Raw genomic sequence first — 13,354 nt, forward strand, 5'->3', positions numbered from 1 at the left:
GGGACTACAGGTGTGCACCACCACACCCAGCTAATTTTTTTATTTTTCTAGAGCCGAGGTTTCACCATGTTGCCCAGGCTGGTTCTGGTGTTTGAAATGGTATCTCCTGTGGTTTTGATTTGAATTTCCCTAGTGGATAATGACATTGGACATCTTTTCATGTGCTTTTTGGTCACTTGTATAGCTTCTTTGGAAAAATGTCTGTTTAGGTCCTTCAAAATTTTTTTTTTTTTTTGACAGAGTCTCGCTCTGTCACCCAGGCTGGAGTACAGTAGTGCGATCTCTGCTCACTGCAACCTCTGCCTTCCGAGTTCCAGTGATTCTCGTTCCTCAGCCTCCCAAGTAGCTGGGATTACAGGTGTGTGCCACCACATCTGGCTAATTTTTGTATTAGTAGTAGAGACAGGGTTTCACCAGGCTGGTCTTGAACTTCTGACCTCAGGTGATCACCCGTCTCAGCCTCCCAAAGTGCTGGGATTAAAGGCATGAGCCATTGTGCCCAGCTGAACTTTTTTTTCTTTTTCTGATAACACTTAAGATCTATCCTCTTGGCAAATGTGAAATATAGGATCGGTTTTTCTTTGTTGTTGTTGTTGTTTTTGAGAACGTGTCTCACTCTGTCGCCCAGGCTGGAGTACAGAGGTGGGATCTTGGCTCACTGCAACCTCTGCCTCCTCGATTCAAGTGATTCTCCTGCCTCACTCTTCAGAGTAGCTGGGATTACAGGTGTGTGCCACCACACCTGGCTAAATTTTGTATTTTTAGTAGAGATGGGTTTTGGCCATGTTATCCAGTTTGGTCTCCAATTCCTGGGCTCAATCTGCCTGTCTTGAATTGTAATTTGGATGAAATCCAGTTTATCTATTTTTCCTTTTGTCACATGTGCTTTTGGCTCATTTTGATTTTTTTTTTTTTTTAAATATGGTATGAGGTTGGCATCCAGCTTTTTTCTTTTGCATGTGGATACCCACTTGTCCTGGTATTATTTGTTGAAAAGTCTATTCTTCCCCATTGAATTGTCCTGGCACCTTGTTGAAAATCAACAGTCCATAAATGTAAGAGTGAATCAATTCTTAAATGCTGATTTTTATACTTTTTTTGTAATGTTCTGTACACAAAATAAGATTAACATTGCCAGTTAAAAAGTTCTGGTAGAAATGGGTCGGGAGCAGTGGCTCACACCTATAATCTCAGCACTTTAGAGGCTAAGGCGGGTGGATCATCTGAGGTCAGGAGTTCGAGACCAGCCTGGTCAACATGGTGAAACCCTGTCTCTACTAAAAATACCAAAACTAGCTGGGCGTGGTGGCAGGAGCCTGTAATCCCAGCTACTTGGGGGGCTGAGGCAGGAGAATCGCTTGAAGCTGGGAGGCAGAGGTTGCAGTGAGCTGAGATCACACCATCGCACTCCAGCCTGGGAGACAAGAGCGAGACTTTGTCTCCAAAAAAAAAAAAAACAGTTCTGGTAGAAATGATTTCCTGTAACCTATGTCATCATCAGTATTATATTTTAAGATGTTAATGACTCAAGAGAAATTTTAACAAAACATAGATGAATTGTTCACGCTTGTTTCTCTCAAATTTGTTGATGTAATCAGTAACTTGAAATACTTTTGTTGTCTAGTTGAACTTCCAAATATTCACGAATATTTATCTCCTAAGAGTACCTAAACATTTTTGTAAAATTAAAGAATAAAAAACATTTGGCCGGGTGCGGTGGCTCACACCTACAATCCTAGCACTTTGGGAGGCTGAGGCAGCCAGATCACTTGAGGTCAGGAATTCAAGACCAGCCTGACCAACAGGGTGAAATCCCGTCTCTACTAAAAATACAAAAACGAGCCAGGCGTGATGGCGCACATCTGTAATCCCAGCTACTTGGGAGGCTCAGGCAGGAGAATTGCTTGAACCCGGCAGGTGGAGGTTGCAGTGAGCCAAGATCACGCCACTGCACTGCAGCCTGGGCAACAGAGCAACAATAACAACAACAACAATTTATTCCAGGCCAGGCACGGTGGCTCATGCCTGTAATCCCAGCACTTTGGGAGGCGGAGGAGGGCAGATCAGTTGAGGCCAGGAGTTCAGGAGCAGCCTGGCCAATATGGTGAAACCCCGTCTCTACTGAAAATACAAAAATTAGCCAGGCATGGTGGCACACACTTTGAGACCCAGGCATGGTGGCGTGCGCTTTTAGTCCCAAGCGATTCTCCTGCCCCAGCCCGGCCCTGATCTTCCATTTTCTAAGAATCATTTCCAGAAGCTTCGTCCAACAACTTCTACTTCCCTTCATCGGCAGGAGCCAATGATCACGTCTCATCTGTAAGGAATACTGGAAGATGTAGTTTTTAGCTAGGCACATTTACCCCCATCAAACCCAGGATACTGTTACTTATGTAATCAAGGGAAAATCCATGTAGGAAGACAGCTAAAAGTTTACTCCACCATTACCGTTTTATAAATACGTATCCTTCAGCTTTACTGAACCAGCAAGAATTCCCACTCCCCAACACATAGAAGCAATATTGCACTTCTGAAAAAAGTGCCAACACTGTGGGCCTCTGAACTGCATAAAAGATGAGTCCGGGGCCGGGCGCAGTGACTCACGTCTGTCATCCCAACACTTTGGGAGGCCGAGGCCGGTGGATCACCTGAGGTCAGGCGATTGAGACCAGCCTGCCCAACATGACGAAACCCCGTTTCTACTAAAAATACAAAAAATTAGCCCGGCATCGTGGCGGGCCACTGTAATCCCAGCTACTCCGGAGGCTGAGGCAGGAGAATCGCTTGAACCTTGGGGGTGGAGGTTGCAGTGAGCCACGATTGCACCACTGCACTCCAGCCTAGGCGACAAGAGTGAAACTCTGTCTCAAAAAAAACAAAAACAAAAACAAAACACCAACCCCTCCCCCCCCCACACAAGCAGTAATAAACAAAAATATACTCTCAAATGGCAATTTCAAATCTCTTGAATATTCAGGCAAGCAGACAGGCTTATAGACACAGACGACTTCTAATTCAAAGGTCGTTCTCATTTTTTGGAGTTTGAATCCTTTTAGTTATTAGTGTTTCCAACCACGTGGGCGGGTATCTTTGGAGAGCTCAAAATGTTCATTCAACCTCCCCCACCAAAGGTAGAATCTTTGAGGAAACATGTGGGTGGTAGAACCACAGTAAAAATATTTTAGTACATATTTTTTGTTTGCAGCCTGAATTGGGAACTATCCATTTACTTTTCCTTTTTCTTCTTCTCCATTTAATACACTTACCCATGGGAATTATCCATTTACTATGGATCAACTTTTGTTTGAAAGTATATGATAGAAGATGACATTCTCAAGTGGAACTGTTTGTACATGTGGGGAGCTGCAAGCTAAACCTCTTATTTGCTCTCTTTGTTCTGTTATTCCAGTCTATTTAACGTAGGATGATGGAACAAGTTGATCCTACATGTTTCTGAAAAAGCCACTTGCTAAACAGTCTTTGGTAGGAGGCTGGCTACAGGACCTTCACTCAACGATACTGTCAATGAGAAATTTGTTTTAGAAACTCTGCCCCTATTTTTCTATTCAGTTTCTCAATGCCCGTCCCATGGTGTGACCCACCCAGGCCTGCTCTCCTGGGACATGCTCTAAGATTACCTATTCCTTTGCCTCCTCCTTTACCCTTCAGCAAACCAACATCCTTTGTACTCGGTCAGTGAAGTCTGATCTTAGCTTAAATCAGTCCAGTCTGTGATACTGTGATGTCAAACTGATTAAAATAATTTACACTAAGGTATGAATGATGGATAGATACCAAGTGTTTAAGAACTAAACCAACTGATGATCTGAACAAATAAATTTTCAAAGGGGTGACTACAGGTAGTCATTAAACAGACGGCTTTTTATTAGAGGCAGGGCCTCACCCTGCCGATTGCCCAGTATGGGGTGCTGTGGCACGGTCATAGCTCACTCCAGCCTCGAACTCTTGAGTTCCAGAGATCCTCCTGCCTCAGCCTCTGGAGTAGCTGGGACGACAGGCGTGTGCCACCGCGCCGCCTTAGCTTGCGTTTCCAACCATTCCAAAAGTCAATAAGCCATTTAGATTTTAATCTAACCATCCCAAGTGCTCAGTCTGTAACTGAAGGGCAATTCTAAGGCAAGAAATGGGATGTGAGGTCACTATATGGCTATGTTTGGCAACCCCAGAGGTGTAGATATTAAGGTGAAAGGGGGTGAAGTACTAAGAGGGCACTCCTCATTCGCACAAGATGTTTTGGTTTCAAGGCTCCTGAGAAGTTATGGAATTTTCAGTAGTTCCTTTTAACATTTCACTTATTCCCTGCATTGATTTAAAGCTTTAAAAATTTTTATTTTAAAGTAAATAGTGTTACCGAAGCTTGAGCTGTGATTCCCAAGTCTGTTTTTTAGGATAAGAAGGTGCCTCACGGAGGTTGCGGTGAGCCGAGATTGCATCATTGCACTCCAGCCTGGGCAACGAGAGCGAAACTCAAGTCTCCAAAAAAGAGAGAAAAAAAAAAAAGAGAGATGGGGCCTCGAACTTTGGTGTCCGTTAGACAAGTTAAACCAAGGCCATTTCCGCCCTGTTTCGCGGGGTGTCTTCTCTCCTTTCGCAGTTGTTCCACTCCCAGGGCTTGACTGGGGTGACTGCCTAGCCCAGAAGGCCTGACCAACAGCATTATTTCCCTCGCAGTCTCCACAGACACTTGTTCTCACTGTGACCTTTCGCTCACCAGGCAGGCAGTGCGGCATCTGCAGAGGGCCGGAACCGGCTCTGCGCGCTGGACGCAAGCAACAGGCACGACGGGCGCGCCACCACGGGGAGAGTCTCAAGCAACAGCAGTGGGCGGCGCACGAATCCTCTCCTTTCTTTAACCCTTCTTCACATCCAGTCCCACCCTCGCCGGAAGCCGAGCCGTTTCTACACATGTCACTTCCGGTGCGGCCCGCCGGCCCCTGGCGGGAGCGAGCACGCCAGTGCGCGGCAACTTTGTTCCCGCCTCTCTTGTCCCGGCCACCTCTCATCTTCGGCTTTCTCTGAGCGTGACGTCCGGGCGCGCTCCCGGTCGTACGTCAGGGCTGAGGGGAAAAAGCCGAAAAGACCGAGGCGAGGAGGAGGGGTTGCGGAGGTTAGGGCCCAACCAGCAAGTCCCGTGGCTCTCCCTCCTCCTGACGAGGAGCGGAGAGGGAAGGGGAGGAGCGAGCCGGGGCCGGCCGCGCACATCAGGAGCCTCCTCGTGGAGGGGGGGAGCGGAGGAAAGGGGTAGCTCCGCCACCTCTGCTCGCGGCTGTGGCGGCGAAAGAAGAAGAAAGTCAGGGCCCATACTCACCGCCACAGACTCAGAAACGCCCCCGCCCCCATCTCCCCGGAAATAGCCCCCCGCCCAGCCCCGCACACCCGCTGCCCCAACCGAGAGCCGCAGCCCGGTCGCCCCCGCCTCGCCCCGCCCCGCTGCCCAACCCCGCGGGCCGCAGAGTGCGCGAGGCTCTAGGCTGGGAGTTGTTGTCAGGCCCAGGCCACTTCCGAGGCGCCTGCGGTGTGTCGCCGCCACCACAGGAGGACGACGTCGACGCCGAAGAGGAGGCGGGGGAGGCGTGTTGTTGTCTCGCCCACTCCCCTCCCCTGAACTCGCACCCAACGTCAGGGCGCGATGGAGTGAAGCGGCGACGAAGGTGGTACTTCCGCGTTGCGCTGCCCGAGCCGAGAGCGCGGCCGAGGCCGCTCCCCCACCCCCGGGGGCACTTGGAGGACTCGGGACTCCCCCGCAGGTCAGCGCCCGGCGCATCTGGTGTTTTCGCTGCCGAGGTATAGGACGACGAGTGCGATCGGGAGCTCCGCCGCCCGGATTCTTGCTTCTCTGAGGCCCGGAGGCCGCTGCGTACCCCACTGTGACCTGGAACCCTGGGACCCGAGTCCCGACCCGGATTATCGTGGCGCGTCTCCCGGCCGGTCCTGGTGCTCGGTGTCCCTCCGCCGCCGCTCCCGTTTCCGGCGGGGGAGATGGCCAGGATCTGACCCGGGAGGAGGCCGCACCCGCGCCGCGCTCTGCGGCTGGCTCTAGGCGATGCCGAGCAGCTCGGACACGGCGCTGGGGGGAGGCGGGGGCCTGAGTTGGGCGGAGAAGAAGTTGGAGGAACGCCGCAAGCGGAGGCGATTCCTGTCCCCTCAGCAGCCGCCGCTGCTGTTGCCGCTCCTGCAGCCGCAGCTCCTGCAACCGCCGCCGCCCCCGCCGCCTCTGCTCTTCCTGGCTGCTCCCGGCACGGCCGCCGCCGCAGCCGCCGCCGCCGCGGCCTCCTCCTCTTGCTTCAGCCCGGGCCCCCCTCTGGAGGTCAAGCGGCTGGCGAGAGGCAAGAGGCGCGCAGGAGGGCGGCAGAAGCGGCGCCGCGGGCCCCGCGCCGGGCAGGAGGCGGAGAAGCGTCGGGTCTTCTCGCTGCCCCAGCCGCAGCAGGACGGCGGTGGCGGTGCTAGTAGCGGCGGGGGTGTGACCCCGCTGGTGGAATACGAGGATGTGAGCTCCCAGTCCGAGCAGGGGCTGCTGCTGGGGGGGGCCAGCGCGGCAACGGCGGCGACGGCTGCCGGGGGAACGGGGGGCAGCGGCGGGAGTCCGGCCTCCTCCTCCGGCACCCAGCGGCGCGGGGAGGGGTCGGAGCGCAGGCCCCGCCGGGACCGCCGCAGCAGCAGTGGCCGCAGCAAGGAGCGCCACCGCGAGCACCGGCGGCGAGATGGACAGCGCGGTGGCAGCGAGGCCTCCAAGTCCCGCAGCCGCCACAGCCACAGCGGCGAGGAGCGGGCCGAGGCCGCCAAGAGCGGCAGCAGCAGCAGCAGTGGCGGCCGCCGGAAAAGCGCCTCGGCCACGTCCAGCAGCAGTAGCAGCCGCAAGGACCGGGACTCGAAGGCCCACCGCAGCCGGACTAAAACGTCCAAGGAGCCGCCTTCGGCCTATAAGGAACCGCCCAAGGCCTACCGAGAGGACAAGACCGAGCCCAAGGCCTATAGGCGGCGGCGGTCCCTCAGCCCGCTGGGAGGCCGGGACGACAGCCCGGTGTCCCACAGGGCCTCTCAGAGCCTGAGGAGCCGCAAGTCCCCCAGCCCGGCAGGAGGTGGCAGTAGCCCCTATTCTCGGCGGCTGCCGCGCTCCCCGAGCCCCTACAGCCGCCGCCGCTCCCCCAGCTACAGCCGCCACAGCTCCTACGAGCGGGGCGGCGACGTGTCCCCTAGTCCCTACAGCAGCAGCAGCTGGCGCCGTTCTCGCAGTCCCTACAGCCCTGTGCTCAGGTGAGTCCCGTCGTTCTGCCCGTGTGTACTTTGGCTGCTCTAGCGAGATCCCCAGGAGGAAGGGAAAGTGGTGCCTGGGTCCTCAAAACCATTCAGGTCCACCACCGAGACGAGACAACACTGCCTGAGCCTCCCAGGAAGGGTAGGCGTTTTCGCGCGCGTGACACTTTTTTAGGGGGTCGAAGGGACAAAGCAACTGGGTGAACGGAACTTTTCTCCTAACTGTGGCAGGGAAGATTTCTAAGGAAGAATTCAAAGTTTCAGACTTGTTGCATTAATATGTTAACAGGTTTCTCTCAATTGCTCTTTGCGTTTCTGGTACAATTTGGGTAAACCCAGAGGTGGTTTAAGTCGTTTAAATTTCGAAAGTTCTGTGAAGAGGTTTCATTGTTGGGGATTTAAGAATGTACTGCAGTTTAGGATCTAGTATTGTACAGGGGAATAAGAATCAGGTGCTGATGTCAGAGTTCGATGTGGATTGCACATGTTTCTTATGATGATTACCGAGATGGGAGAAGCAGCCTTTCTGTAAAGTTTATTATTCTTTTAGTATGTGAAAAAAGCTTAGGTGGAAGCTGATAGTTCTGAATACTGAAGAAATAAGGAAGGTATCTATTTAGTGATATTCTTGTGTGGGGTAGTTTTTACCTGATCTTTCAAAGTCATAATTATAGAAAGCAGAAAAAATGACAAGATTGTGGTTTCTTTGTTGGTTTGTGATGACACCCAGTTGCTAATAACATTATAAATCTGGGTAGTGTAACCTAGTGTAACCAAGTGAATGGCTGAGTACATTTTTATACTATTATAAGCCTGCAACTGCTTAGTTTAAAAGCTAAGTCGACTGTTTTTTTTCTTAGATATGCCGGAAGGATAAAAACACAATGTAACTATACCTTTAAATATCAGAATCTTTGTTCAGAAATCTTCAAAAGGTGTAATTTAATTTAGTGAAATTGGAGTAAAACTTTTAGGTAGCTTTCTTGCCTTTTTTGTTATAAAATATTCTTTTTAAAAAATATGCCTTAAAATATACTTATCCACTAAGCAAAGTGCATTAAAAACAACTTTCGAGTGTTTTATGGGTTCTTATATTCCTTGAGATATTTGGACATTCCAGGCCTTGTAGTTTAGAGTATTGCAAAATGACATTTGTATCAGTTTTTCCTATTGGGTTTCAGTAATGGCAAGTGGATATACGGTACCCCTAAGTATGGATTATATGGAATCTCAACATAATACGAATATGCATCTGCAAAATTAGCAGACCATTTTGAAGCATCGGCATAGTAAATGTGAAGGGGTGATGTTTGTAGAGATCTGAGCGTGAGTTTGTCTTTAAGCTAAAAGAGTTGTATAAATTGCTTCACTCTTTTTAAAGAGTGTTGAAGCACACTTAAAATGGTAGTTGATGCCTTAGTGAAGAATTGAAAAACTCATTCATCAAAATTAGCCATTATATCTTGTAAGAGTTTGTATTTTGCTTTTAACTAGAATACTTTGCCAAAAGGTTTGCAGTTTTTGCAGTTGAATTTGTTTTGCAGACTGGTTGGTTGAAGTTTCAGGACCTGAACAATTTAAAGTGCTTGATGCAATTTTAAGAATGGATTTTATACTTAGGCTTTTTAGTTGCTGGTTACTTCAGCGAGGTCCTTTATTGTATAATAGTGGCATGTATTTTATATATATATGAAATATATAATCGTGGTATGTATGACTAGGACTATTCATATTTAGCAAGTATTTTTTGACCCTGTATTGTATGCCATATACTGTTTTAGGTATTGGGATGTAGCACGGAAGAAAAAGTTACTGCCCTCATGGAGCTTGCATTCTGGAGGACCATTCAACACAGAATCTTTTCATGGTGTTTATATTGACCAGCGGTATTTCTAAAGGGTTGAATTTGGAAGGAACTTTAGGGTATCTTGGCTAACATTCCTGATAGATGGCCATTTGGTGTGTGCCTTAAATACATCTGGAGGTGGGAAGCACATTGCTTTGAGGTAGCCTGTTCCACTAGATTTGGGACTTGATTTTTTAGCAAGATCCTTGAAGACTCAGTTTCCTAAACTGTAACAGGGAAACACTTGTTTTTCTGGATTATTTCAAGGATTAAATGAAAATTTATCTTTTTAAAACATGCAGTCTCACAGAAATATTTAAGGTGGTTGAGTTATTCAATATCTCAAATTGTTAGAATTCATTTTGTAGCCAAAATCCACCTTCATGCCACTTCTATCCATTGCTCCAAGTTTAACCTTTTGGAATGGTACAGAGCACACGTGTATGCTAACCCTTTAAAATGTAAAGACAGTTGTGATGATTTCTGAGTCTTCTAGGCTTAAAAAACTCGTATGGTTTTCAGATTTTTCACATTATATCTAGTTTGTCAAATGTCTAGCTGAAAACATGGGGCCCAGAATTAATAGCTAAAATAGTTGATTGGAAAATCTTAAGATTTTAAAGTATAGTAAATGTGTCATTACTTTTTGGGAACAGTTAATTGAACTCACTTGTACAGATGAATGCAGAAAGTTTTATTTATTTTCAGAATGTATTACTTGTGGTAAGTGGCCCATGTTCTTTAATGAATGGACTGCTGTGAGTTCCATGAAGGCAACTGGCCTGTCTTGTCCACCATTGTGTTTCCAGTGCTCAGCACTGTATCTGGCACAAGTGCACTCTTAATAAATGTTGAATAGGTAAATGAAGGGATGCTGGAGTTTCCTGAACATAAAAAATACTAATGTGGGCCTGTATTACAAACTTCAGTCAAATATTTAATATAGACCATGTGTAATGCTGTAAGAAACAGTGTAATCTTTTCCCAGCCTACGCAGAACTTACATATTAATGAATTGTCAGTGTCGATATTTTTAAGGAAATGCATACACATTCAAAATAGTATTGAAATCATGGTATGAAGATGAAAAACAATTTTAAATAAGCTGAAAATAGAGATAGAGTTTCACCATGTTGCCCAGGCTGGTGTCAAACTCCTGGGCTCAAATGATCCACCTGCAGCAGCCTCCCAAAGTCCTGGGATTACAAGTGTGAGCCTCCGTACCCAGGCTGAAGCTTTTTTTGATGTCAGATAAATAAATCCTTTTCATTTTAGTGACTTCTGCTTCACAACTTGTTCTTTGTCTTCATTTGAATCTTCAGTCCTCAGCTCATGCGTTTCTTTTCGTCAGTTCCCTCTTACCTTTACTTTTTCCCCTGTATGATCTGTTTGTCATATTTTCTTTACTACTTGACTGTTGGGGTGTGGAAGGTCACATAATCTTGCTGATTGGCCCTAAAATAAATGTGAGGGTGTATTGAAAAGAGGGGAGGGTACTTTTTGTAGTGTTTTACTGTATGCTACGCGTTGATAAATATTTAACATACATTGACCACCAAAATCCATGTGATAGTTGGAAACATTTCCATTGATGGATTGGGAAACAGGAGCTCTAAAAAGTTAAGTGATTTGTTCCAAGGTCAGCTTGGATTGAAACCCTGGACTGATTTGAAAGTACATGCTCTTAATATTAAAGAGGATGGATTTTGGTTACAATATGAAGGTGGATTTTGATTACAATATGAACAATTCTTTTTTTTTTTTTGAGATGGAGTCTTGCTCTGTCGCCCAGGCTGGAGTGCAGTGGCCGGATCTCGGCTCACTGCAAGCTTCACCTCCCGGGTTTACGCCATTCTCCTGCCTCAGCCTCCCGAGTAGCTGGGACTACAGGCGCCCGCCACCTCGCCCGGCTAGTTTTTTCTATTTTTTAGTAGAGACGGGGTTTCACCGTGTTAGCCAGGATGGTCTCGGTCTCCTGACCTAGTGATCCGCCCGTCTTGGCCTCCCAAAGTGCTGGGATTACAGGCTTGAGCCACCGCGCCTGGCCTAATACGAAAAATTCTAACAGCAGTCTATTCATTAAAGAACATGGGCCACTTACCACTTAAAGCATATGCATCATTGAACTTCAGTTGGCATTCAGGGGCGCTGGCCACCTCACATAATGACCTGTTCTGGTGAAAAATCAGCTTCTGTTTGGGTACTTATGTGTCTTTCTGTTCCTTGGCCATTTTTTCAGCATTTTGAGGATTTTAAAAGACGAATCTTCTAAAGAGTCTTTCAGCTTATTTGTGTTTATTCATAGTTTTTATGAACAATTGGGTTTAAATCTTGTGGATTTTTTTCTACTTTGTCTTTACAAAGATTGGCTAAAAACATTTCTTGAAGACATTAATTACTTTTAGTTTATTGGTGTTGGTTTTCCCGAATTATTTTGAGCTGAAGTTACTGATGTCAGATTAAAATCTGTGCAAGAAATTACTACGTATGTTCTGTTCTTTCTCTAAACCTATGGAAGTTCCATTCCACCAAGAAGTCCAGAAGCATTCATGATGGAATGATAACAAGAACCTAAGAATCTGAAAAAGATGGGTGGACTCCAAATATAAATAAGTAAAATTATTACTATATGTGGTCCCTCTGTTATGGATTTTTTAGTGTTTTGTCCTGAAAACTATGGTTCAGAAGTATATGAAATGAAGATATTCTATAATGAAAAAAGAAACTCAAAAAATATGCCACTGATTTAATATATACTTAATAGAAATAAGTCATGAAAATCCCTAGGTGAATGGAATTCTTAAAATGCTTTTAAAAAGTGTCAAAAAATAGGATATTAGAACAAATGCAGAAACTCTCAGAAGGGAATGAAAGTTCAGGTCAACTGTCTTAAATTTCCAGAGCTGTAATCATTATTTTCATTTCAAAGTGATGGCCTTGTGTTTTGCTCCTTCTCTGACCAAACTTTACCTGATATTTACATCTACTCAGTCCTTATCATATTTCTTTTCCACTCTCACTAATATTTATTTCTTTCCATTTCTATCACCCTTTCAGGTTAATTAGCTAGACTTCCTGTTACTGTTACCAGTCTTCTCATTTCATCCATTCTTCTCAGCTCATTCTTTATGAGGAGAGTTAATGTCTTTGTTTAGCTCATGTCACTCCCATTATATTAGAATTATTATTCAAATAAACCTAAACTTTTTTGTTTGAAGGGGTAGCGTCTAGCTCAGTTGCCCAGCCTGGAGTGCGATGATGCGATCATGGTTTACAGCAGCTTCGAACTCCTGGGCTCAGAGGATCCTCCTGCTTCAGCCTCCCGAGTAGCTGGGATTACAGCTTCACGCCACCATGCCTGGCTACTTTTTGTATTTTTTGTAGCGATGAGTTTTACCATGTTGCTCTGATTTGTCTTGAACTCCTGTCCTCAGACAATCCTCCCACCTGGGCCTCCCAAAGTGTTGGGATTACAGGCATGAGCAACTGTGCATGGCCAACTCTAAACGTCCTAATGCATCATCAGTTAATGCCTTTTATGATCTGACTCCATTCTATCAGAATTCTATTTTCAGAGACATTTTTAATTTCTATTTTTATACTTGCTATTCTCTTAGCTTAAATGATGAGACACTCTAAACTCTCTTTTGCTCTTCATCTCCAGCTTTGCATTTAAAACTCAGCTAAAAAATCCCCATCGTGTGTGTGTGTGTGTGTGTTTTCTTGGTAGAGGTGGTGTCTCACTATGTTGCTCAGGCTGGTCTCCTGGGGTCAAACAATCCTCTTGTCCTTGCCTCCCAAAGTGTTGGGATTACAGGCATGAGCCAGTGTGTCCAGCCTTAAATCCCACTATCTTGAGACCTTTTTCCATTCATCTAGATAAAAGTTAATTTTTTTTCCTGTGCCCCCACAGCACTTTATCTTTGTTATATAACTTTAAAAAATTGTGTTTAATATCTGCTTGGTTGACTGGCTACTTTTGTGTTTTCCCTGCTAGATTGTAAGCTCCTAGAGGAAAATTACAGAGCTTATTTATTGGTGGTTTAATTTAAATACATTTTTTCCCTCTATAGATTAGTATAAACCAGTCTGCACAGATGCCAGTTACATCTCTAAACTTGCTTGGTATATTGGTTTACACATACTCTCATACTCTAGGATAGGGCAGGTAATTGTTTCGATTTATAAGGAGGGAATTTAAGAACCTCCTTCTAGCTTCTACTTTATTAGAAT

General features: G+C 46.4%; 1 protein-coding gene and 1 long non-coding RNA gene across 3 annotated transcripts in view; one reads left to right on the top strand and one right to left on the bottom strand.

Moving 5' to 3' along the window:
- Positions 1–2,948: 2,948 nt before the first annotated feature.
- LOC139362847 (uncharacterized) lies at positions 2,949–5,356 on the bottom strand. Its single transcript, XR_011622322.1, has one exon. It is a non-coding gene; the product is annotated as an uncharacterized lncRNA (long non-coding RNA).
- LOC105497753 (cyclin dependent kinase 13) overlaps positions 5,352–13,354 on the top strand; it is a 136,775-nt gene continuing 128,772 nt past the window's right edge. For both annotated transcript variants that reach the window (XM_011769080.3, XM_011769081.3), the window contains exon 1: positions 5,352–7,275. In XM_011769080.3, the coding sequence (XP_011767382.1) occupies positions 6,065–7,275 (1,211 nt within the window). In that variant the 5' untranslated portion in view covers positions 5,352–6,064. The remainder of the gene's footprint in view (positions 7,276–13,354) is intronic.

This window comes from Macaca nemestrina, chromosome 4 (assembly GCF_043159975.1).
Source record: "Macaca nemestrina isolate mMacNem1 chromosome 4, mMacNem.hap1, whole genome shotgun sequence".
Classification (NCBI taxonomy): Eukaryota; Metazoa; Chordata; class Mammalia; order Primates; family Cercopithecidae; genus Macaca; species Macaca nemestrina.